A 25,490-nucleotide genomic window follows, 5' to 3' on the forward strand; every position below is an offset into this window, starting at 1 on the left:
CTAGTAAGTATGGAAGTTGTTGAAAGCGTAACCTTTGATCTGAACAACATCACTTAAAAAACGCACCATATTTTTAAACGCTAAAAGTATAATTTTTGATATAAAAGAGCGTAACCTTTGAGAATAGACATTCTCCACTAAAACGTCTCCAAAGCAAAAAGAGTGTAACCTTGGCCAAAGACATAATTTTTTTTTTACATTTTTAGCTATAATTTTTAAATGTAGTTAAATGAGTATTTTTTTGCAATGATATTTTTAAAAAGTAACATATATTTAAATTTTTATTTTTAAAATATAAAAAGATAATTATAAAAATAAATTAAACCTCTCGATCATTACTCTAAAATATTAAGTATATATATATATAGTGTGATACTGTAGTTAATACAAATATATAAAAAAAAACAAAACAAAACGACACGTATAAAATGTAATAAACTATGCTTTTATTATGTTAGAATCTCACGTGAAATTATTAATTGAAAATTTTTAGATAATTTAATATATTTGATTAAATTATTATCTAACAATTTTCAATTATTCTTTATCAACTTCGCATGAAAATAACTACATGCGACTTATTACCTTTTACTATTATTATTCCGAGAATACAACTGATGACCAAAGGATGCATATTATGGCTATGATGATGGCATACAATGATCCTATGACTTTGGAAACAAATTTGCTTTGGATTTTTCATGGTGGTTGGAGTAGTTGTCAAGAGGAGATGACGCCGGTGATGCCGGTGATGCAGCAGGTGGCCCGCGGCAACGATTTTCCGGCTCACAGCCTCTTGAATATGGATTGGCCGGCGTGGGGTAACATTGATCGGTATGTCTAACACTGCATCCAGATGCACGGCCCTTTTCAACTGCCGGATAGCCGATGTATGTTGCCTCCACCTTCTTGTACTGTCCAAAAACTAGGGAGCACCCTATAATTAGGGCACAGCTGAACGCAATAAGAGGACCAAGTCTCATTGCTTTTACTGTAGCCATTGCCAACGTTATTTGATGTATATATATACACAAGATTTGTTTTTCTAGTTTCAACATCAATAATAATAACTTTTTTTGGTGTCTCAATAATAATAATAATAATAATGATAATGTATAATGAGGATGCAATGTGTATGCATGTCCTACTCCTTTAAATAAGAAATAATAGTCATGCCTGAAACCTATACGTATACAACCAGCAGTGGGTAGGAATAGGTTTTTTAACCACTAATTTAAAATCATTTTATTACTTACATATAACTATTCTATAGATTTACGTATATCTAATATATTAGATCAGTTATGTTGATTAGTGGAATAATTTTAAAAAATTTACTGTGGAAAATCGAATTGAATTTGGTACCTTTATGATATGAAGTTTTACATCACTTTAATTTTATTTACTAGCTAAACTATATAGTTAATTACATATTTTTGTAATATATAAAATATATTCATTCATATTTATATGTAAATAGTTAAATATAGTGTCTAAAAGTAGCAATAATCTTATTTGTACTATGTATATGTTTTTTATGTTTGTATATATATTATTTTTTGGTGGATATTTCGATGAAGATTTTATAATTGTTTTTATGTAAAAATTTCTTTTCTTTTTTAACCTTTGGATAATGAATTGTAGAATTAGATTTTGATATGTTATAAAAGTGTTATTTTATTTAAAATGTAGCCAAATAAATAAACCATACTTTTATACAAAGAATCTTTGTAAAAAAATATTTTTGACATCTTCATTTAAATAGCTTCCATATTTTTTTTAGTCTAAGGGATTTACACTAGAGTACAATTATACCATTATACTCTGTCTTTTTTATTAGTTTAGAAACACTTCTTCCATCAATGGGTAAAACAATGACCCAACATTTTTAATTGAAGTGCTATTAGTCTTCATGTAAATATTCTGACCATATTTATAACTAAATTATTTAAGTGGATATCAAAATTAGTTATTAGTGTAAAATATATATTAAAAATAAATTAAATTATATTTATATATAGTATTTTTTAATTGTTTAAGATAATACATATTGATATATCTTAAGAGTAATATTAGAAAACCAATACTATAACAATTAGTTTCCATTAACATTATTATAGAAAGTTACTAAATAAACCTAATATAAAATTTACTAAATATGAATTTTTGTTAAGTTTAAATTTTAGATATTTTTTATAATCAAATTTTCAATATTTGTATTTTTAAAAATTTTAAATAACTTTTTTTGTGTTAAATATTGGTTGTAATATTGTCTTTAATTATAAAGATATGATCTTTTAGTTAGTATCTGTTTTCAGATGCTAAAGGACTAATACTCAGTACTCAATATTGTGTTAGAGGATCAAAGACTGAAATAAAATTTAAGAGACAAAATTCTAATCTTTACTAAAAAGTGGAAACACAAATAATTAAAATTTTTAGAGATAAAAACTGAAATTTTAATAATATTTTTTTAATAATTAAAAATATTTTAATAAATATTCTTATTTTATATATATATATATATATATATATATATATATATTAAACCAAATAAAATACTAAAACATAATTCAATTTTATAAATTTTATACTAAATATAATATAAAAATTTAATTTAGTAATCTTTTAATCTGTGTTTTTCAATTTCACCCTCTCTTTCAAACCGCAGCCTTAACGTGAACAGCCACCACAACGAGTGTTTTTATGTTCAAAATGAGATGTAACCCTCCACATGGTTAAGAGAGATGTATGTATTTAATGCGTAATTACATACTCTTGTGATAAGATAGAATTACATATTCTTGTGATAAGATAGATACAGTTCTCTCTATCTTCCTTTAATACATGGTATGACAGCGCTTTTGTCATTTTGTAGCGGTGGACTTTGTCTATCTTTCCCCTAAAATTAAATGTGAACGGACGGTTTACTTTGGAACCATATGCCATAGTTGCTTGGTTTGCAACATGCCAACATGCATGTAACTATGAAATTATCTAAGTGACGAATAGATTGTGATGACCAAGAGAATATTACTACTGGATTGTGATTTATTGGCTATGTTCAATTGTTCATTGGTTTTCCATGGATATATAACATTATTTTATCAAGAAATATTATTAGCTGATGAACCAGATTCTAACATAATATTGAGATTGAGATTAATTTATTTTCTTTCTTCTAACTTGTTTTCTTTTTTAGTTCTGCGTGATTCTCTCTGCTTGCCTCGTCTTTTGTTTGTTTCTTATCATTTTCATGTTTATTCATTGGTACTTGCTTCCACATGGCCATCTTTGGTGTCTAGCCCCGATGAGCCAAGTTCAATTCTCTCTTAACCTTTGTCCTTAATGTCGAGCTACTACTTAACGAAGTTCGGCGACAATTCTGGACAAGCATTGGAGAAGATTGTGGGGCTGATATATTATTTCTGTGTTATGCTTGACTTGTGTGTAGTTTGTGTGTTTTCTTTTGTAAATGTAGAAGAAGTAGGCGCCAGTGTTTAAAGGGTGCTGGCAGTGGCAGCACATATACTTACGTTACCTTTTGGAAAGTAAAGCAGCTTATTGTACATACCATAAGACACAGATAAATAGATATTAAAGATATGAGTAGAAATTATTAGTGTGTATATATTGTATTTGGTAAAACAATAAATAAATAAAATATAATAAAACTGAAATAAGTTTATATTATTTTTCATGATAAATTTAAAATAAATAAATAAAGAAATCATCTACCATCACTTCCATCATCATAGACTTATCACCATTCATACTTCACTATAAATTAAAAAAATGCTATGTATTCTTTAAATTTTAACCTTTATTCAGTCGATAAATAAAATTAATTAATGTTTTAAATTTAATTTATTAATTATAATATCTTATACTAGATTTAATTTTTAAATTTGTAGAATAATAGAATACATTATATAACTTTCTTTTTTGTCCATTAAAGTTGTTATATTTTTTCTTCATTCAAAACAGCAGTTACTTTTTGAATTTTAATTTTTCATCGTCATCACCGTTAATTTTTCCTGTTTTCCAGAATGACACTCTTCTGCTTCATTGGTGGCTTCGTTGTGATACACTATTATTATTATTATTATTATTATTATTATTATTATTATTATTATTATTATTATTATTATTATTATTATTATATGTATTGACATGGTTAATATGGATGCACACGTGAGAGAGTTTATAAAATTGGACAAATTAAATCCAGGAATCGATATGTCCAAATTTTAAAGAGATCAAGAACTTAAATGTATTTTTAAATTTTTAGAGACTTAAATGTATTTAATTATATACAAAAAGTTTTAAATATGACACGTCTAAAATTATTTAATTATATACAAAAGTATTTTTTGCGCGCATGCATCTAAAATTCTACAAATAAAATTTAAAAATAAAATTGAGTTTTTCATATCGTATTTAAATAAAAATACATCTAATATATTTGATCTTATTATTAGTTAGATTTTTTCACTCATTTTTTTTTGGTGACTGATTTTTTCACTCATTTGAATACTAACATTTATTCATTCTAATTTTGCTTTTATTTTTGTATTGTACGGTACTTTAACTAATTTTTAAAATTAGTTAATTACATAAATTTATAACACATCTATAATAATAAAATCACACACAAAATACTTTTTATATACATCTAAAAATTATAAAATAAAATTTAAAATTCAAGAATATAATATTTTCACTATAAGATAGCGAAACATAACGACTAAAAATTACCAGTCGTTTATCTAATCACCACAAATAAAGAAGATAACAGCAGTTGACATTAGAGCTCTTTCATGTGCTGCAGAATCTGATTCATTAGTAGCTATTTCATGAAGAACTGTCGCTAGTCAGGACACTTTATCATAATTTATTCAATCCTCTACATCTTCTAACTAATAATTCCCCCCACAGCAGAAACCCGTGAACTGAGAGCGGTAGAATGCAAAACCCCCTATTCTCTGCTCCGTCGTGCGTCTCTGTTGTCCATCCATTCTCCTCTCCCCGGTGTCAACCTTTTGCCCCTCCTCTACAGTGCGTGAAACCCCTACTCCCTCCTCCACGGTGCGCAAAATTCCTATTCTCTGGTCCACCGTGCGCCTCTATGTCGTCATGGAGTCGATCGCGTGGCTGCTTATACATCTTTCTTTTACGGTCGTCGAAGTTTCTCCTCTCCTTAACCGTGTGTGAAACCCTTACACCCTCTTCCACTGTGCGCGAATCTGAGCTATTGCGGCCTCTCTCCTGTCACTGATTCGTTCTTCCACATTACTCTTTCTTTTTTGTTTTCATTCTTGATCACCTACAAAATTTGAATCCTATTTTTTTAAAAATTTATCTATATCTTCTTGGTTCAGATTATGCTTTCAGGTTATTTTGATTCAAATTTTGTCTATATATTTTATTAATTCAGGTTAATTGTGGTTGTTTAGAGTTAAGGACTTAAAGATACTATTATTTTGATTTCTTGTGTATTTTGTAGTAAAATTTTTAATTAGAGTAAATAAATACAAACAGTTAATGATTGTTTGCTCTCTGATGCCGTTGGTCATGCGCCTGGATCAATTGTGAAGGTTTGCTCTCTAATAACAAATTTAAAGTGTTGCATTTTTTTGAAACTCAGACAATAATTTCATTGGTTTTGTTATCATGTCATCAAAAGAAATGCCCAAATATCTAACATTTTGGATTCTCTTAAAATTTTAGAAATTGGATCAATGGAGACCAAAATACATGGGCAAATTTGGATTTGATCATTTGGGTTTATATAACAAGTACAGATAAGAGATCAACGCAACAAATACTTAATGAGGTGAAGGTAAATATTCACAAAAGTAATTTTGTATATATTTGTGTCTAACATATATGATTGAAATAAGTAGAACATATGATTAGTTGAACTGATTAGATGAATGAAAGAATTATTGTTGTGTCTGCTATTTTGAATTTTTTATTTGGTTTTTTTTTTTTGGCTGATATGAGATTGAATTTGGGTTTGTACTTAATATTAATGTACATGGTATATTAGTTGGTCTGTCAATATTATTTATTTGATAAAGGGCACTATGATCTATAAAGTTAAATATGTGATGAATTATAGTCACTTCCTAGACTTAATTTAGTGTCAAATCAAAGCTTATATTTTGGATCCAAGTGTCACTACAAAAAATTATCGATTTAGTGACCAAAATTTTGGTGACTGCTGAAACCTTGGTCACTAAACGTTAGCGACCGATTTTTGAATAAGAACACCAAACCTTCACTATAGAGTATTGGTCGCTAAATGGTGACCGGGTTTTTCGATCGTTAAATTGATCACTTAGTATATTGGTCGCTAAATAGTGACTAATTTTTCGGTCGCTAAATCAGTCGCTAGTTTGCGACCAGCATTTCGATCTCATTTGCTACCAATGTTTCAGTCTCTAATTCGGTTGCTAAGTGGAGACCTATATTTTAGCAACCAACATTTCAGTCACTAAATCGGTTGTTAATTAGCAACCAAGCATTATTAATAACAAAAAATATTTCCGTTATCCCAGATAGAATGAGCTATCTTGCTTTGCATTGAATTAAAACAAAAAACTTGACAACATGAATATTCCTAAATAACCACATTAATTGAAAAGCTTATTTTTTACATCATATACCAAATTCTTAATAGTAAGGGCTTTTTTATTCTTATTCAATTCTAACAAAACTTTATTTATTCTGGAAACACTAACAACTAACATGAAAATTGAGCAATTGCTTAAAAACCTTTATAAATATTCTTTTAGTCAAGTTCACTCTTTCTATCTAGGTACAATGAATAAGCAAATTATATTCTAGATTTCAAATGTCATTAAAAGAGTGAGTAACATAGGAGCAAAAATAGAAAATTATTACACATTTTAGTCACAAAAAGATTACAATCCAAGAAACATATAAGTGAATAGAAAAACAAGTGCTATTAATTGTTCACGCAATTGACACTTGTTATCACCAACAAGTTTGGTGTAGTCTTTTATACTGAGATGTAAATTAGAATTGGTGGTTGCTGTTAATTCTTCTTGTTGTAAATGTTGGCACTAACTCTTTTTTAACCTTCTATTAAAATTTTATTGATGATTAATTAATTTCATTTTCCGTAGAGTTGGGTTTGATTTGGTAACTTGTGATCCATTTATAGTTTGAGTTTCCAGAAATACCCCTCAACATGAGCATGTATTTTTCATAGTGCTTCCACCCAATAATCAGCCATGCAGTAAATAAAAAAAATTTAAAACAAAGTCAACTAAATATTATGAAAATGATTCTGGACAACTACTTTTACCTAACTTCCAATGTCCATACATGTTAAGTGTGAGTTTGTGGGTTGTATTCCAGAAACGAATACATCAATCTGTAGTTCCTCCTCCAGATGCAAGGAGTCCATGAACATGAGGAAATCACGCTATTGCTTTAACAGTTGTCGTGTGCTCACATTACTTCAGAACAGGCTGAGTTGAGTGTTGATTCCAAACAAGCAACTACAAACATATAAAGGAAATTATTAGTGTACCAGTGCATGAAAATCAAAGGAGTAACACAGCAGAAAATGGAGTTAGAAAGTTGATGAAACTTGCAAGTGCATACTCATTTATCATTTCCTACAGATGCTAACTCACGGTTATCATAAGACCACTTCAGTCCACAAATCTTTGAAACCCCAAAAAAGGGGGGAGAACCAAAAAAAGGTTTACTGGAATCAAATAATAAATCATTACCAAAGTCATATATAAGTTCTAAAAACAAAAATCAAACTTATACAACAATTAAAGTCTCCTGCAAGATAAGGCATGGAGAACATGTAAGAAAGATGTGAGGGATAGGCATTGTGCCTGTACCTAGAAAACAAGCTAAGGGGCTTATTCAAATCAATTATATATAAAGAAAATGTTACGAAGAGAATTTGTCAATTAGGTTTGAAAAAAATGTTGCCAGGTCAAAAAATTACAAGTTTCAAATTTCGCATATAAAAAACAGGATGGAAAAGCAACAAAATAATTAAAAATCAATGAACTTGAAATAAGATTATTAAAAGATGATGGACACACCAGCAACTCCTAAAATAGACTTGAAATTCATGGCAGAAGAAGCATGGATAATAGTTGTTTGAATATGTGCCTTAAAAGAAGAAGATGATGCTTGAGAAGTTGTTGCTTCTAATTTTTTCTTGCTCTTTCTCTTTGATGGTGTTGAAATGCTTGATCCAATGTCCCTGGACTTAACTTCCATCTCTTCTTTAGGTTCAACACCCTCACCCTATAACGTAATCGCAAACATTACATTTTCGAAATTTTTATAGCACATTTAACAAATTCATTCATTTTTCGTATATTTATACAGACATTCAATTATATATTCTTCTGCCAATATGAGACACAAAACTCTTTATTCTAATCATACTATTAACATTAATCTCTTGTACTTAAATGCTATGTTACAATGGCATTACTTTGACTAGTTACAATAGTCAACACACAAGAGATCAAAATGGATAATCTTTCCCAAACATCAACCCAGAAAATTATACTTTGGCCTTATGAGGAGTTTGAATTATGATATTATTCATTTTATGCGATTTGCAAAGTTGAAATGGATGCAAATCTTGTCATTTCACGTTTTTTTTTTCTTCCTTTAAAATTAGTTGGAAATAAAGGTAGGATTAGGAGGATAATTACCTTAGCTGATAAATTATCAGCAGCCACTTGCAATTTAATTTCTGTTCTAAATTTGTCACTTGGTTCTAGACTAAGTTTCATGAGAACTCTTTAAGGCTTCCTCTAGTTCCAACTTTTGAGATTCTACTCCTTTCTGCTTGGAATTTCAAGAAAAAAAGGAAATAATACAAGAGAAACACTCAGTAGTTTGAAATATTTTAAAGGAATAGCTCAAAGAGAAGGAGATTTTTAACGATTAAATGTCATCAAATAGATTAATGCTTAAATAAATAATATAAAGTTTAGCTTGGATCGCGAAGAGTATATCGCAAGTGAAAAAAAGCATAGTCATACTCATACCTAGTTAGCAATAGTTTCCTGTGCAAGCTGCAACTCTTTCTCAAGCTCTTAAATTAGCTTAAATAGACTTCTCTTTGAGAAGCAATTGCTTGAACACTCCCAACCTATAAAATCATCATATTAATAAGCAAAAACTTTTTTATTTTTCTTTTCCTTTCCATTTCTTTAACTGTCATCATTATCTTGTAGTATGGACAGTTTCAGAGAAAGAAATCCCCTAAAGTTGAAATAATAGAAAGCTAAGCTCAAATCCACAAACAGATCCACAACGAGAAGAAATTGACACCTAAATTACAAATCCAAACTTAAACTCCCAAGAAACCTAGCACTTAACTAAAATGCAGTGAAACACAAATTTGCAATGGTGGAGCAATACTCAAAGCTTAGATCTATAGAATTTAAAGTGAATCTCAGAGGAACGAACCTGATAGTAGAAGAGCCACACCGTGAAGAAATTCACGTTTCACTCCAGCGTATCTTCTGTTGGAAATAAGTAGTAATGACCACAATTCAATCAATGTCAAATAATTTATTATTGTTATTATATTAAAATGTTAATATAATAAGATCTTTGATTAAATTTAGAGATTTATTATTGTGATAGTAATCATAATATTGAGAGATGAATCTTTTATAATTTAATCTAAATTATTCTTGGTCATAGAATTATTAAAAGGGATATTATAATCCAAAAAAATCAATATATATATATATATATATATATATATATATAATAGTCTTCATTGGATGAAGATTAATAGATCTCATTTATTAAATTATATATATATAGATGGTGCATATAGAGATATGACCATTGAACTGACTCAATTTGAGAATTCCTAATGGTTATAATTTCCGCATATTTGTCAATAGAATATTCTCAAGATGAACATAGTAATAGAGTTTCCTTTAACCCACGAACTATTATACTAATTAACAATGTATTTATTATATTTTGATTCCGGACACCTAATATCTTAGGGTGCTAGTTGAATGGATATTGAGTATGATTTAAATACTTGTAGAATTAATGATTAGTCAATAAGAAATCCGTCAACTCTCGGTAAAGAGTTTAAGCTCTATGATTATAATAACTGAGATGAATAAAACCTTAGCCAAGGGGATTGAATGAATGAAGAAATGAGTTTTTTAAGTCATTCACAATTCATTATAATAATGGTAACAAGTTAGAGTTTTGACAATTAAACCATACTCTAAGGGTTAACCAAGAGTTGGAAAGATTGAAGGAATTATACTTTATTCTTCTGAGGTTTTTAGTAAAAGTAGATTACTTCATACTATCGGGGTCGTTGAGGAGTATTGCTAGACGCCAACCTTGATTAATAAATTTAGTATGACTAATTTACTACCCGTTTAGTATTGAACCTATGGGGTCACACATTAACGAGTGTTATTCTAGTATTTGCTTTAGAATTATTTAATTATTATTTTGATTTGATCAAATAAATAATTATATTAATTCAAATGGAATATTATTATATTCTTTGCTAGCACCAAGAATATAATAATAATATGATAATTGAGAATATTAAATGAGATTTGAGAATAATTAGTTATTCTATTTCTAAATTTGAATTCTAAGTTTGGATGAGATTCTAACTGATTCTGTTTCAAATTGAGTTATGATATGATTCATAAATTTGAAAGATTCAAGTTTAAAATAGTAAGATATGATTTAAATTTGAATTGAGATTCAGATTTAAAATTAGTAACAAATCTCATACTATATATATGTATGCCAAGAGTAGAGGAATAATAGATGAAAATAAAACACAAGTGTTTTATTCCTTTACCTCTACACACATAAACGTATGTAAGCCAATTCTTGGAGAAAAATTTTATGGCATGTAAAGAGTTGCAAGAGATTTCTCAATTTAGATCAGATGTCCATTGGTCAAAGAGTTGACAGCAAAGATTGATTGGTCTCGGTGTGGATACGCATAGCGCTTTCGTACCATGGAAGGAGAAAGTGATTTTTACTAGCGTACACAGGTATTTAGATCTAATCTATACATATATTATTGGAATAAAGTTTAAGCAAAAAATAGATCTTTAGGATTACTTTCTTTTCTTCCGCTGCGTGTTATGAACACATGGTAATCCTTCAGCTTCTACCTTCAAGCTCAACTTATTATTGAGCTATTTTGTGTTGTGTGTTAATTTAACAAAAATAATTAATATCCTAATAGATAAAGCCAAATCAAAATGAAAATATAGAGACATTCTCTGGAATTATAGTGGAAAATCAAAATCAGAGATACGAAGTTGAAGTACCTTGACTGAAGGAGAAAATCAGCTTGACCGGAAGATTATTGTTGTTGTTACTGGAGAAGAAGTTACCATAGTAGGCGACGCTGAGAAAAGAACGACGCGATGCGAGCAACGATAGATCTAGACGGGGATGTGACGATCTGCAACAATGGGGGAACGAACAGAAGAAGTATCGGCGAGGGGCAGACGGCGAAAAGACTCGAGGAGGAGAGATGGCACCGACGAGAACGGCGCCAACTAGGACTCATGGAAAGTGACTTCTCTCTCCACTTCACCGGAGAGTGAGGGAGGTGACGCGAGGGACTCTGTGTGGGGAGAGAGCTTAGGGTTAGGGTTGAAAAGTGATGCTTTTTTTAAATTTATTTTAAATCGAGTTTGTTCCTATTATTTAAAACAGTGACCAATTTAGCAACTAATTAATTTGTAACTTTTATTTTTTAGTTGGTTGCAAATTTAGTCGCTAACCAACTGCTCTAATGCTAAGATTTTATAGTTGGTCGCTAAAATCGGTCGCTATATTAACCCTTAGCAACCGATTTAGTGACCGCTACCTTAGCGACCAACTATTTTATCAACATATTTTTAAGTCGGTTGTTAATTTGGTCGCTAAATTATAAAATAGCAACCAATTTAGTAACCGAATGCTTTAAAACCAGCATTTTATAGTTGGTCACTATCTTAACACTTAGCAACCGATTTAGCGACCGCTACCTTAGCGGCCAAATTAGCAACCAACTATTTTATCAACATATTTTTAAGTCGGTTGCTAATTCGGTCGCTAAATTATAAAATAGCAACCAATTTAGTGACCGAATGCGTTAAAACCATCATTTTACAGTTGGTCGCTAAATCGATAGCTATCTTAACACTTAGCAACAGATTTAGCGACCAACTTCTTAGTGACCGATTTAGTGACTAACCACCATGAAGCTTGTTTTGGTTGCTAAGTTAAAAAAATAGCGACCGACTAGATTAGCTTTGTCATCGGTAGCTAAATCGGTCACTAATTTTTGTTTGAGCGACCAATTTAGCAACCAAGAGTGGGTGGTCACTAAATCGGTCACTAATTGAAATTTAGCGACCGATTTAGTAACCGATTTTTTTTAAATCCTAGAAAAGTTTGATTGGTTGTAAAATTAGTCGCTAAAATCGGTCGCTATTTTGAAACTTTCTTGTAGTGTGTAATTGCTCCATCATCTGAAATTGATTCTAAGATTTTCTGCAAACATGATCAACTAACATAAGAAGTTATGGCATATGGAATTACTTTTTGTCTCTATTTTTTTTTACTTTTCCTTCTTATTTTGTGGTTGATTAAATTTTTGTAAGACCGTTTATAGGTGCAATGGATGGGCATATAGATGGGTTTTCCTGTATGGCCAAGAATCCTACCCAATTGAAATAGATATTTTCTGGTGCAATGGATGGAGGTACTTCAATTCTCCCTTATTTATTTCTCATGAGTATATGAATGTTCCATTGTTTGGGAAAAATTGGCTGAAAATTTATGCTTCTAGCTCTTGGGCTATTGAAAGAAACAGCAAGAGTGAATTCTGATTGTGAAGAATCTTCTACACATTAGTGCTTTATATAATATAATTTTTTTTTTCTAATATAGTAATGCATCTGTTCTTTACAATTATGTCTGTCTGTTTATAAACTGCATTTTTTGTTTTGGAGACAGTGTTAGACTTTGGAATACTTCTGTTGATAATCTCATAGAGTTGGGTCACTCAACTAAGAATTCTGTAGAGGTAAGATGTTAGTTCATTTTTCTTATTCCTTTTTCAGCAGTTATCCTTCCTCATACAATTTTGCAAACACTCTTCTACAGCCAGCAAGTGTTCATGTTGGGAAGAATGCACTTTTGTAAGTATTGATGTGATTCACCAGAAAAATATTGAAACTTGTTTTAATATTATTTTTATGTGTAGCTTGCTCTTGAATGTTTAGGACTGTTGATCACCAGTGGGATGGTGAACTGTTTGCCACAACTGGCGCCCAAGTAGATATATGGAATCACAACAGGTGTCAGTTTATTTATTTCGGACAAAGAACTTACCCATTTTCTTAATCTTTTTTTCCCTTTAGAATTTCTTTTTATTGGTTTGTCTTTCATATTGCATATCTGAGCCTATAAGTAGTTGGGTCATTTTACTTCTGTTTCCCCTGCACGATGCATGAGTTCCTGCCCGTCTATGTATGTAATGTTTGAGTTTGAATTTGTTATGAGTTACTTATTTGTCTAACCTGTTTTATTATAGTGACCGAGGTATAATGTTATACGATCTATGTATGGCTTCTCCAGTGACAAAAATGACAATGATGGTAATTATTCTATTTAATTAGTTTCAATTTCAACACAGGTGTAGATTTTCATTTTCCTAAGTCGAGCAATCAATTTTACTTTACTTTAATTAGTAACTTATTCTCTTATTTACTTCTAATTTCATAGTAGATTATATCATCGGTTCATTTCTCTATTGCATTCTTGCTATCATCATCATATGTGTTCTTTCAGTTTGCATTTTTATCCAAATTACTTATTCATGACTATACTGACCTTTTTCTCCCTATGTGGCAGACCAAAACGAATTCGATAGCATGGAACCCAATAAAACCAATAAATTTCACAGCTGTAAGTTCATGAGATGAATTTAACCAGTGTTTTTTTAAGCTATTATTGTATAAAATTTTGGTTTTAGCTAACTTCTAAAATATTTATCTATGTTTTTGAAATTCTATCTTTTCAATTATTATTTGTATTCTTATGGATAAATTGCATGACCATGCAGGAAAATAAAGATGGAAATTGCTATAGCTATGATGCTAGAAAGTTAGATGAAGCCAAATGTGTTCATATGGATCCTGTTTCTGCAGTGTGAGATCAATGTTTCCTAAAAATTTACTATATTTTTCATTGTGTGCATATATATACAATTTAACAATAGACAGTTTTGTGACATAAAATGGATATATTTATTTAATAGAATAGTTGATTTTAAGCCTTACAATGCTATTAAGCCTTAAAAATAGCACTCCAGCACCATAAATTAGTTCAAGAAACCTAGAAAGTAGGAATCATTATTCCTTATGAAACTATATTAGGTGCTTGAGATTATTCTATTTTTTTTCTCTGCATTAACTTCACAATAAGAATTATATTTTGTTGAGTAATAAAGTACCTATGAGTAACACTATATGAATGCTACAGTTGAGTTAAATAGTAGTATTTGGCTTAATAATTGCTAATTATTAAGTTTAATCAATTATGATGTAAAGAAAATAAGTTATAGTAAAAAAAAATAGTATCACATGTAGTAGTTTAGCAGTTATTTTTTTTAAATATCATGTAAAAAACTGCGGTAGGTTAAAAATTGCTATATTTTTTTTAAAGCATCTATTAGAATTGTGACAATTCTAAACCGCCACAATTTAACAAAAAAAACTAGTAAAGCAAAATCAATTATCTGATTAGCGGCAGTTATATCAGCGGTTGCTGAAAATCGCCGCAAAATCAACTACCTGCGCTACTAACTAAGGCGGTTCACTCAACCACTGATATTGGTTTTGGTGGCGGTTTAAAACCACCGTTAATAACAGAAAAAACCGCCGCAAATCTCCATTCTTCTTGTAGTGTTTTATCATTGAATTTATGAGACTTATCAATAGAAGTCGTCTTATTTGCTATTTTTCTTTCTTTGGATAAGGACAAATACCTTTTTTATTGGCATTATTGTTGTACACTGTATATTAAATACATAAAAAATTAGCAGTACACATTTAAAATCATAAAAATTCATGCTAATTATTTTATTAACACATCTAAAACTCATAAAAAATTCAAAACATATTAAATATTGATTTATAACTTACACCTCCAATATTATAAGATTTGTTGATAACTCATCCTAAACCGTTCATGAAACAAATCAAAACTTTATATTAAGAATGTATAAAAACTTAGCATTATCTAAAAATATCACCGTTATCTAAAAATATCACCATCATTTATAACATGGTAGTTTTAATTGACCATTGATAAGGAGGGTTGAAAATTTCACCATATTTAGATAGCTATTAGAAATGCCATATAATTCAGTAAATAGTATGTTGAAAATAATTTTACTTAATTGCATGAGACAGACGCCAAAAAAAACATAGTAGCAATAAATATCATTATACAAAAAAACCAAAACTGAACTAAAAAATCACAGTCTTTCAAATAAATTTTTTTTTTTGTTGAACTCTCAACCCAATATTCAAGCATCTTTCAATTACATACTATTTCTGTGTAGACAACTAAAACTCACATAACTAGTTGTTTTCGCACAATAAATTCTGATTCACTCAAGCTTTTTACAAAAAAAAAAAAAAAATACAAAAATTCACATACAATAATTGAAGTTCATAATAAATATCTGTTATGTGTATTTAATAGTTGATAATTGTTTATCAATTTCACATAAAAATAAACTACATGAGTCTTTCTATTCCAAAAAAGGGTAAAAAAATTCTCAATTTATACATACCTCTTAAGTATTATATTATTCTTTTTTTCTTTTTTATGGTATTTCTCAACCTGCTAAGTTAAGGACTAATCCGTCGCAGATCGGACGTTTATTTAAGGATTTGTCGCTGACCAATAATTACTGCATACACAAGACAGGATTCGAACTCTCAACACTTACTTAAGCAAATTAGTGAGCTAACCACTAGACCAACCCAAATTGGTTTCGGTACATTCTACTATTCTAGGTTCTAGCAAAATACTAGACTTGGTGAAGGGTACCCCATTTCTTTTTCTTGTTTTTTTTTCGGGTTTTGAAGGGTACTGATTCTTTTTGAAATCCTTACACCTGTGGGGGCCTAACTACATGGGCTAACAAAGTGTGGGCCCAATTACTCAAAATTCCCAAATCCAAAAACGAAAGGGAGAGAGTAGGGTTAGGGTTTAAGTTGAGTTTCTACTCTCTAGCTTATACCTTTGATTCCGTTTCCGTTTCCGTTTCGATCGATTATCTCGCATAGCGAACTGCAAAAAAGAAAGGGCGGAAAAAAAAAACGAAGTTTGTGAAATCAATGGCGACACCGGCGGCAAAGCGAAAGCCAGTGTTTGTGAAGGTGGATCAGCTCAAACCGGGAACAAGCGGTCACACGCTCACAGTCAAGGTTGTTAGCTCGAAGCCCGTCAAGACAGTCAGCAACCGTGGTGGTCGGACGTCGATGCTGGCGGCGGCTCGTCCTTCTCGCATCGCCGAGTGCCTCGTCGGAGATGAAACTGGAACCATAGTCTTCACTGCCCGTAACGAACAGGGTATGTTTCTTGTTTCTGTCATTTCATTTTTTGAAAGTTCAATCTGTGTATGTTATGTGTATGTAATTGTGATGATTTAAGTTCTATTTGGTGTGTGATCAAGGAAAAAACATGTAAAGTTGTTGACTTTGTGATAGGATTAGGCTTCAGTCCCTTACGTTAGAAGAAAATGGGGATTATGTATGCTGGAGTTGCTAGCAATCACACTTTGTTACTCGTGCATGTTGATTTAATAGCGAAAGTTGCTATGGCTGCCATAAAAGTTTCAATCAATAGTGTTTAATATCAAAGGATACATACCTCTTGGCCTGGCAATTTTACTGTTTAGGAGTTGAGTTCATTCAGGGAAGCTTTTTTTTTTTTTCCATTTGAAAAGCATGTTATGATTTTGAACTTAAAAAGGGAAACAATCCATGTTGCTAATGCTAACACAATAATTTCGCCCCATGCCTTTTGTACTTGCTATGTCTCTCCATTAGCTGACTTAAATGAGTTCTTCCGCAATTGGGTTGCCATATGTTTGTTGTTTCTTGGAGGAGAATTAGTGGGAAAACCAGCCGGTATTCTGAATGGTCTATGATATCATAGAGGTGATTATTGGTCGGTAACTTTAATTTTGAATTGTTAACGGACTTTCCGGTTAGGGCTTAAGTCGGAACCACATATTGATTCCTCTTTCCACTTTTGCGCATTACGAATTAAATACGCAAATGCTGTTAATTAATGTATTTAATTCTGTTAGTTCGAAGTTAGGTTGATCGTGATTTATGGTATCTTGCATGTTGTAACCAAGATATTTAACATTTCCCCTAGTAAGCCAAACATTATATGTGAATATGCATTAGCATCTGTGTGTGGAAACATGATACATTTTCGAGTCCATGGAGTAGTCAACATGTGTGGTCTACCAAACTGATGCTTTCTTTGTTTCTTTTCTACATTTGTTAGCACATGTTTTTCCAGTCTATGCTAAAATGCTCTCAGCCTTTTCTTGGTTTTTGTGATTGATTGATTTATTTTTGTGCAGTGGAACTCATGAAGCCAGGATCTACTCTAATTTTGCGTAACGCAAAGATCGACATGTTCAAAGGATCCATGAGGCTAGCAGTTGATAAATGGGGCCGTATTGAAGTCACTGAACCTGCAACTTTTGAGGTTAAAGAGGATAACAATCTTTCATTAGTTGAATATGAACTAGTCAATGTTGTTGAAGAGTGATTTTGATTTCTGGGTGTCTTTAGAGTTGCCAGAGGTTCTGATCTTTATTTTTACAATTGAACTATTGGCTGCGGGGCAGTCTTAAATAGTGGTACAGTCTCTGTTTATTTTAGTCCTAAATTGCTGTGGTTAGTGCACATTTTTACCCTATTTAAGTCAGTTTTGAAAGATGATGGTTCTTGTGGTTAACATGCAGAAGTGAATATTGCTATAAATTTACATAATTTAGTATTTTTATGGAGTCATCTTTCATGCAAATGTAATCATGAACCGTAAGCTCGTACAGATAATTCTTCTGTAAATGCTATCCTTTTCATTTGATGCATCCAATAGCCGGTCTAAACTCGTCTATATTCTATGCTAGTTGCCCTTTGCAATTGAAGAGTGGTTGTTATCATAGCTGTTCGTGTGTATTCACTTCGGTTTCCCATTATTAACTAAACAAACTGATGTAATAATATCTAGCCTATAAATTATACTTTTAATATCAAATCAAAGTAATTTATTACATTCGATCTTTCAAAAATGTGAATCGATCCTACTATTAATATTGTCTAGAATTAAAATATAATTAGGAATTCTATAACTAAACATCCTCAAGACGATACTAGTTCGAGCTCATTTTTGTTGCTTTCCCACAATGAAATTGGGGAAGCCGGTAAAGAATTAGGAGAGCTCTACAAAATGATGTGGATTATCATACCCTGTGCTTTCTGTTAAATTGTTTATTAGAATATCTCCTATAGCAGTAAGGGTATCTGAAGTAGAGTTGATTCACGTTTACTTTTCTTGTTAACAAGATATTGTGGTTCGTATGATGTCCAAAGTTATTCGTGCGAAATAGGTAGGATCCCAGTTGGTTTGAAACGGCCATAGCTAAGGGTGACAATTGTGATGGATTACACTGGATTCTCAGCATGATGATGGGTAACAACAAACGTAGATAGTATAAGCCTGGGAGATCAAAGTCATGCACACACATAAAAGTGGGCTAGTGTAAGAAAACAATTTGGATTTTATTTGGGCTAGTGTAAGAAAATAATTTGGATTTTATTTTCTTGATAGTCCACTGGAAGAGATGAAAGATCTCCTTATAAATGATGTAAACAGGGGCACTACTCCCTCCAACTAGTTCTTTTTCTCTTTTTCTTGGGCTTAGGCCCCGCTGGTTTACCCAAAAACAACAATAAACGGGGATAGTTTGCTACTTTGCATATTTACGACGGAGAATCACTGAATCTCGCAAACTTCATCTAACAAATTAATATCTTGTGCAAGATTTAGACACAGAAGTCGTACAAGCTGCAGAGGGTCTTCAAAGGAAAAAATAGAATTAGTACTTGACAAGGGGAATTAAGACCTAAATGTAAGAGTTCTGTACTTTGTTATCCAAAACTCAAATTCTAAGAAGTGAGCTACAAAAACTGGCCAACTTTGATACTCAAGAAATAAAATTTGAGCATATTCGGTATTGCATTCGGTAGTTATCATCACATCATGTTCCCTCTCCTTCTGAAAGTTGAGAGTAAAAAGAAGTATATAAGAACGTATCATCAACTGTCTAATTCACAGAAAGGTAGCAATCTAAAGACAAACAAGTTATCATGTGAACAAAAATATGAGACCTACTTATTCGCAGTAAGTAATTGAGAAAAAGGAAAGTGTATACTAGATGAATTTGGATCAGCCATATAAAGAAGGATGCTTAATAGGCACCCTTTAAGAGTTGAAGTTGAATGTAGAAGTTTGACTACATAATCCAGCTCTAACATTCACTAAACCTCCCTAGCTGATCCAATTTGAAATTTCTAAACAAGGACAAATAAGTCAAAACTTTATCCAACGATGCGCAATACATTTTCAGCTTATTTGCCTTCAGAAACTAAAATCAAGGTGGATAAAGTAGCATCCTTTTATGCATCTGAAATAGAAAAAGAAGTACAGATGGCTCAGTCAAGACACTGCCTCACGAAGCAGATTTGTACATAAAAGATTGCTTGCATCTTCAGAACACTAATCACACATCATCATTGCAATCTGATTAAACAAAAAATATCAGTATACACCTTAGTCATCAATTCATCCTAGTACTACGCCAAAAAGAAATGCAAAAAACACGGTTTTAGTGAATTTCAGCAGCACAGCCAAACATTAAACAAAGCAACAAACTGAACTCTGGAGAAATGTTTACTAACGATTTTTAATACAGTATCTTAGAAACTCACATCCTCACCGAGAAATAATGCCTACTGTTCTTTTATTCCTGTGAATTGTACTCACAAACTTTAAACAACATGATAAATAAAATTGGAGGCAAGTAATTATCTTCTAAAACACGATATAGAACTAAGAAAAATCTAGCATAATGACATAGTGATATTCATGATCCCAACTTAGCAAAAATTTCTGAGAGCTGACAAATGTGCTCTGTATAAAAATAATTGGGGATAGATATCTAGCAATTCTTCCTAATAAGGACTCCATGTCATCCCAACTTTGCTCTTGATCTTCAAATAGTCTTCTCCTTGCCTACAAACAAAAGTAGTGCGTACGGCTTCACTAATAGATTTAGTTGCATGAGTTGGGAAAACAGAAATTTCAGGGAATAAGTTTATCTATAAATATCCTAGATACAGAATTAATAGATCAACAAACACCTGATCAAGCATTAGACAGTTTTTTTCACGAAATCTCACAAGACCCTATTAAGTTGAACCAGAGAATTGATAAGAAACACTCACTTACCGGAAAATCAAATTGAAGAAAGAACACAAGGAATGACACAGATGTTTAGCTACCTAATTCAAAAGTAAAATCCAACTGTCAGGCAATTAAAATGAGCATAGACCAGGAGACCTAAAGAGGAGAACCACATTACACAATACTCTTTCCCTCAAACATAAACTGCAAATATCTTCAGAAGTCTTTCTCGTTCTCTTTCAAAAACTCATATCACAACTTCCAACCATATGGCATGAGCATCAATACTAAGAATTCTAATAAAACGGGGAATTAACATCGTTTTGTAGGCCATTTGCAAAAGACCACAGTTACTAAAACAAAATATGCACATTAAATGCATGGAGTGCTACCTACAGTATAATGTGACAAGAGATATCTTCCAAAAACAATGCCACTGAACCAAAGACATTTTAATAAAATCAATTGAACCTCTTCATAATAACTAAAGAAGCAACTGCTTTAGAGTAAGATAAGATACCTTCCGAGAGCCAACCATAACTGCGGCGAGAGACAGCGAGCATGGAAGTCATCAGTGCTGATGCAGTGACCGTATGGTAAGGCAGCATTGATTCCACACAGAAGCTCAATTCCGCAGGACACCTTCTCAAAAAACAATAAATTCAATTCATCACAGATTGATAAACAACGAAATTAGAATTCAGCACTAATAATGATAAGCACTGCCCAAATGCGATTCTGCACGAAAAAGCTTCTAGCACAGAACAATTGCATCTTTAAATTAATCATAAACAAAATAGAAATTCAGCTAACCCAAGCTAAGCTCAACTCTACCTGTAATTCACCAAATCTTAGCAATGTCCTACTTTATTGGGGAATCTGTGGGTAACGCAAGTAAGTAAGTTACTCACCTAAGCATGGATTGTGGCAGAGGTTTGTTTGAGCCAAGGCGGAACGGAGAACGAGCTGCTTTAGCTTCGGCGCCGAGACGGAAAGCGGCGCGGCGAGCAGAGCATGACCGGAAAATCGACCTCGCGGTGGCGCCGGCGGCGGATGCCATGTTCCTTTTTAATTAATAATCGAAATGATCGGAAAATAATGTTTAGGGTTCCTTGCTTCCTTAGTTCCTCACTCTCGCCGGCTCTGTAACTGTAACTGTAAGGGTTCTACGAAGCTAAAACCCTGCACCGGTTTTGGCGAGTAGCTGGTTTGTGTTTTTGGGCTTCGAAAATTCCAATTGGTTGTTTCTCTCTAGATTTGGGCTTACTATTGGGCCGGATCCTTTTCGGGTAGAACAGGCATCGTTTTTGAAACCCGAGTGTGCGTGTGTGTGAGTGAGTGGGGTGAGTTACTCTCGAGCAGCTTGTTCCCGAAACATACTCTACGGAGCTCCTCCAAATCCTCCCCAAAATCCGTCGTCACCGTCGCCGTTGTTGCTTGTGAGTTTCGCCTTTTTTTTCTTTACAATGTTCTCTCTGTCTTTCTGTTCCTCGCTGTATTTGATTACAAAAACCTTGTAAAATTGTAAGGTTTCAATCTTTCTTCACTCGAAATTTTGAAATTATTTGAGGTTTCACTCTATCGTTGTTTCGTTGCTTTCCTTTTTTTGATGAATTTTCACTACGGGTGCAGTCAAACAGTGTCGCTACTGAGTTATAGAAGAACGCATGGCTTCGTTATTTAAGGTACGGTATAGTAATCTATTTCATTTGAGCTTGGTTTTTTTTTTTTTTTTTTCCTTCTAGGGTTCATGGACTAGGCGGTTTTGCAATCTTAATTGGTTTAAAAAAAATGTGTAGCTATATAAAATGTGTTTAATTTATTTTTATTTATTTGTTCATGGTGGTGGTTGTAGGATCCAGCGAAGCTTTCAGCTTATCGAGATAGAAGATTTCCCGGAAATCAGGAGGAGTTTGAGCATGCTCTGCAGACATCAACAACGGTTTATGTTGGAAATATGTCATTTTACACGACAGAGGAGCAAGTTTATGAGCTGTTTTCCCGAGCTGGAGAAATTAAGAAGATCATCATGGGCTTGGATAAGAACTCGAAAACACCCTGCGGCTTCTGTTTTGTTCTGTAAGACTCAAATTGCTGGATTACATGTATACAATGGCATTATACTCTTACTGGATGCATGGATGAGGTGTAAATGTGGAAAAACAAATTTGCAGAGTCCACTCTCTTTATTAGCAATAATTACTTTCTGGTGCACCGTAATTAAGAATAAATTCTGCTTCAGCAATTCATTATGAATGCGCTCTGTTATTTCCAGTGATTTGTTATGAATATTCAAGAATTATTCATTGTGTAGTATTTTCTTACCAGATATTACTCACGTGAAGATACAGAGGATGCTTGCAAATATATAAGTGGGACAATACTTGATGATCGCCCCATTCGTGTTGATTTTGATTGGGGGTTCCAAGATGGAAGACAATGGGGCCGTGGTCGTAGCGGTGGCCAGGTTAACTGTTATGCCTTTTGTTTTCTCTGAATATTTTTGTTCTGGTCTTATATGAAGTTGTATTTTATCTTTCATTTTCCATAATTCGTGCAGGTTCGTGATGAATACCGAACTGATTATGATCCTGATATCCTTTTAATTGCTCCAAATAATTTTGTCTGCAACAGTTGCATACTAGATAGTTACTTTGTTATGTGCTTGATTTTCTTCCTTACAGAAAAAGGAAAATAACGTTATTATTTTAAATGCACTTACACAAATGTGTCAGTTCTTAAAATTTGAGGGTATTATATAGCTACTATGGTTCACTGTCGATTGGTATGTGTAATAAACAATTTTAATTGAGTTTTTGTTCACTGAGCATGTTTCTTCAAAGTGATGATGATTTACGAAAACTCTTGCACCATTCATTGATCTAGAACCAGGAAATTCACTGTATCATTGTTGAAGAATGGAATACTCTAGTTTTTATCTAGTTTTCTTTTGTCCATTGAAGCGAATAGACCAGAGACAAGTCATTATATGCTTCTCCTTTTAGTTTCCTTAATTTTCCATACGTAGAGGTGGTTATGGGAAGTTGGTCCAGAAAGAGTTAGAAGTACAAAGGCAGCTTGTAGACTATGGCGCTGGTTCTTTGGGTTCTTTCCCACCTGTTATTCCGCATTCATGTAAGTGACTTCAATCTGTATTTTGCACAGATCTTCAGTTGCTAGGAGTGGCTCTGACACAATATTTCGCTAGTTTTCAAAATTGGAATTACCAAAAAAATTGGATCATGTGTTTTCCATTTATGTAAATTCAAAATTCTGCTTCATTTGTAAGCTATTCTCCTACTCCCTTACTATGCTTACCTCTGAAATTTCAAGTTGCGGTTAAAATTGTGCCTGCCTCTCTGGAAATATTCAACTCGAGGCAGCTTCCAAATATATGTATTCATGTAGACTAGGGTTTAGGTTGTGAGGAGCAGCCTACCCCTTGCATTGTATCTGCCTGCAGTGTAAAGAAATGTCATAAAAGTGAAAGCCAATGACACCTACAGTCCTACATTATTTCTTATTGATTGAAGACTAAGGTTCACAATTTCCTATGTTAGAAGTTCTACCTTTTTTTTTTGAAATAAATTTTGTTGGCAAAGTAAATCACAATGTAAATGTAAATGCCATTGTGGATGCTCAAGTTGGACATGGAAATTGCTGCATCTTAATATTTGAAAGCTGGGTATTTTTTATTGTGTTCAACAGTCAACTGTATTGGATCGTTGGTTAAAATCCAAATATGCAAATTCATGTTTTAGTCTTTCCTTATCATTTTTTGAGAGTTTATATTCCTCGCAAATTAAGCTTTTGAGCAATTTTGCTGCTGCAGATGGTAGACATGGTGGAGGCCATGCCCATGCTCATGGTCATGGTGGATCCCATCGGCATGGTAGAGGTAGTTCCATCACATGACAATCTGTTTTGTTTTTTTGTCCAGCAATTTGGTTTTCCATCGGTACCTGTAATTTTCCCGTTACTGATTTGCCTTTGAATTTACCATAGACTACCATAGGAAGAGATACAGAGATGATGACCGCCACCCTCCACATGAATCCTCAAAGAGAACATCAGATCATGAATCTCGGAGAAATGCTGACCCTGATTCTAGACCGGTAAACTCTACTGACCTTAATTCCATTTTTCTCAACAGGAACTTATATTTTTCAATTCGAGGAATGGTTTTGGTTTTATTCCTAATACTTGTGCTTACAATTGCGGATGTTGGTAGTCTGTCCATATACTTATTTTAGGCATGTCATGTTTTGACAGTTGTCTAGGAGTTCAATTTGTCTCAATCAATCTCTTACTATGTCAAATTGTGGCAGGAAAAAAATCCACGATTTCGCGAGAGTGGTGATTCTGACGAGGATGAGGAAGATGATCGAAAGAGACGGGCTTAATCAGAATTTCATAAATAATGTACTAGTTTTACACAGAATATTTTTACAGACTATTAAAAGTGGAAGATTGTGGTGTCTATCAATGAAAATTGCAAGATTGAATTGTTAACCCTTAATTCTGGGTTGGATACTTGTATCTGCTACTGGTGGTAGTGCCATGTTATGTATTATTATTTCTTCTTTTGATTTTTCGGTAGCGCATTTTGCTTGGTAACTAATTTTTAAAGAAAAGGACAAAGAGGTCTTTGATTTTTTGGACTTTTGGTCCGAAGACATTTAAGTCCCCAAGAATTTGAAAATATATTTAAGTTTTTGACTTTTTCAAAATTTGAACATATTGATTCCTACCGAAAAAATCAAACGTGACTCTTATTATACTGACTTGGTCGATACGAATGTTCACGTGGGAGAGTTTTTAAAATGGGACAAATTGAACTTAAAGATCGATGTGTCTAGATTTTGACAAAGTTATGGATTTAAATGTTCACAAACTAA

General features: G+C 32.3%; 4 protein-coding genes and 1 long non-coding RNA gene across 12 annotated transcripts; 3 read left to right on the forward strand and 2 right to left on the reverse strand.

Moving 5' to 3' along the window:
- Nucleotides 1–8,826: 8,826 nt before the first annotated feature.
- On the reverse strand, nucleotides 8,827–9,559 carry LOC107612071 (uncharacterized). Its single transcript, XR_002351907.2, has 3 exons — nucleotides 9,490–9,559; nucleotides 9,066–9,169; nucleotides 8,827–8,859 (listed from the first exon to the last, which is right to left on the reverse strand). It is a non-coding gene; the product is annotated as an uncharacterized LOC107612071 (long non-coding RNA).
- Nucleotides 9,560–11,459: 1,900 nt separating this feature from the next.
- Nucleotides 11,460–14,285, forward strand: LOC148547240 (uncharacterized). Its single transcript, XM_088495349.1, has 8 exons — nucleotides 11,460–11,638; nucleotides 12,698–12,787; nucleotides 12,976–13,111; nucleotides 13,192–13,226; nucleotides 13,311–13,385; nucleotides 13,622–13,685; nucleotides 13,942–13,995; nucleotides 14,153–14,285. The coding sequence occupies exons 1-8, from the start codon at nucleotides 11,460–11,462 to the stop codon at nucleotides 14,240–14,242; spliced, it is 723 nt and encodes a 240-aa protein (XP_088351475.1). The 3' UTR covers nucleotides 14,243–14,285.
- Nucleotides 14,286–16,248: 1,963 nt separating this feature from the next.
- On the forward strand, nucleotides 16,249–18,217 carry LOC107614152 (uncharacterized protein At4g28440). Its single transcript, XM_016316380.3, has 2 exons — nucleotides 16,249–16,674; nucleotides 17,702–18,217. Exons 1-2 carry the CDS (start codon nucleotides 16,440–16,442, stop codon nucleotides 17,890–17,892), a joined length of 426 nt encoding a protein of 141 aa, XP_016171866.1. The 5' UTR covers nucleotides 16,249–16,439; the 3' UTR covers nucleotides 17,893–18,217.
- Nucleotides 18,218–19,126: 909 nt separating this feature from the next.
- Nucleotides 19,127–21,780, reverse strand: LOC107612795 (protein NUCLEAR FUSION DEFECTIVE 6, mitochondrial). Of its 8 annotated transcripts, none has more exons than XM_016314544.3 (4): nucleotides 21,504–21,771; nucleotides 21,113–21,234; nucleotides 20,638–20,690; nucleotides 19,539–20,421 (listed from the first exon to the last, which is right to left on the reverse strand). In XM_016314544.3, exons 1-3 carry the CDS (start codon nucleotides 21,650–21,652, stop codon nucleotides 20,683–20,685), a joined length of 279 nt encoding a protein of 92 aa, XP_016170030.1. In that variant the 5' UTR covers nucleotides 21,653–21,771; the 3' UTR covers nucleotides 19,539–20,421; nucleotides 20,638–20,682. The 8 variants fall into 8 exon arrangements, with proteins under 8 accessions (XP_016170028.1, XP_016170030.1, XP_016170032.1 ...); XM_016314545.3 differs by having other exon boundaries at nucleotides 19,585–19,813; XM_016314543.3 differs by having other exon boundaries at nucleotides 19,911–19,929.
- Nucleotides 21,781–21,912: 132 nt separating this feature from the next.
- CBP20 (CAP-binding protein 20) lies at nucleotides 21,913–25,181 on the forward strand. The gene is made up of 9 exons (XM_016314537.3): nucleotides 21,913–22,031; nucleotides 22,225–22,277; nucleotides 22,448–22,671; nucleotides 22,921–23,059; nucleotides 23,153–23,186; nucleotides 23,617–23,727; nucleotides 24,425–24,490; nucleotides 24,598–24,707; nucleotides 24,921–25,181. Exons 2-9 carry the CDS (start codon nucleotides 22,260–22,262, stop codon nucleotides 24,993–24,995), a joined length of 777 nt encoding a protein of 258 aa, XP_016170023.1. The 5' UTR covers nucleotides 21,913–22,031; nucleotides 22,225–22,259; the 3' UTR covers nucleotides 24,996–25,181.
- The last annotated feature ends 309 nt before the right edge of the window (nucleotides 25,182–25,490 follow it).

The sequence above is a fragment of the Arachis ipaensis genome, chromosome B8, assembly GCF_059453495.1.
Source record: "Arachis ipaensis isolate K30076 ecotype BB chromosome B8, ASM5945349v1, whole genome shotgun sequence".
Lineage (NCBI taxonomy): Eukaryota > Viridiplantae > Streptophyta > Magnoliopsida > Fabales > Fabaceae > Arachis > Arachis ipaensis.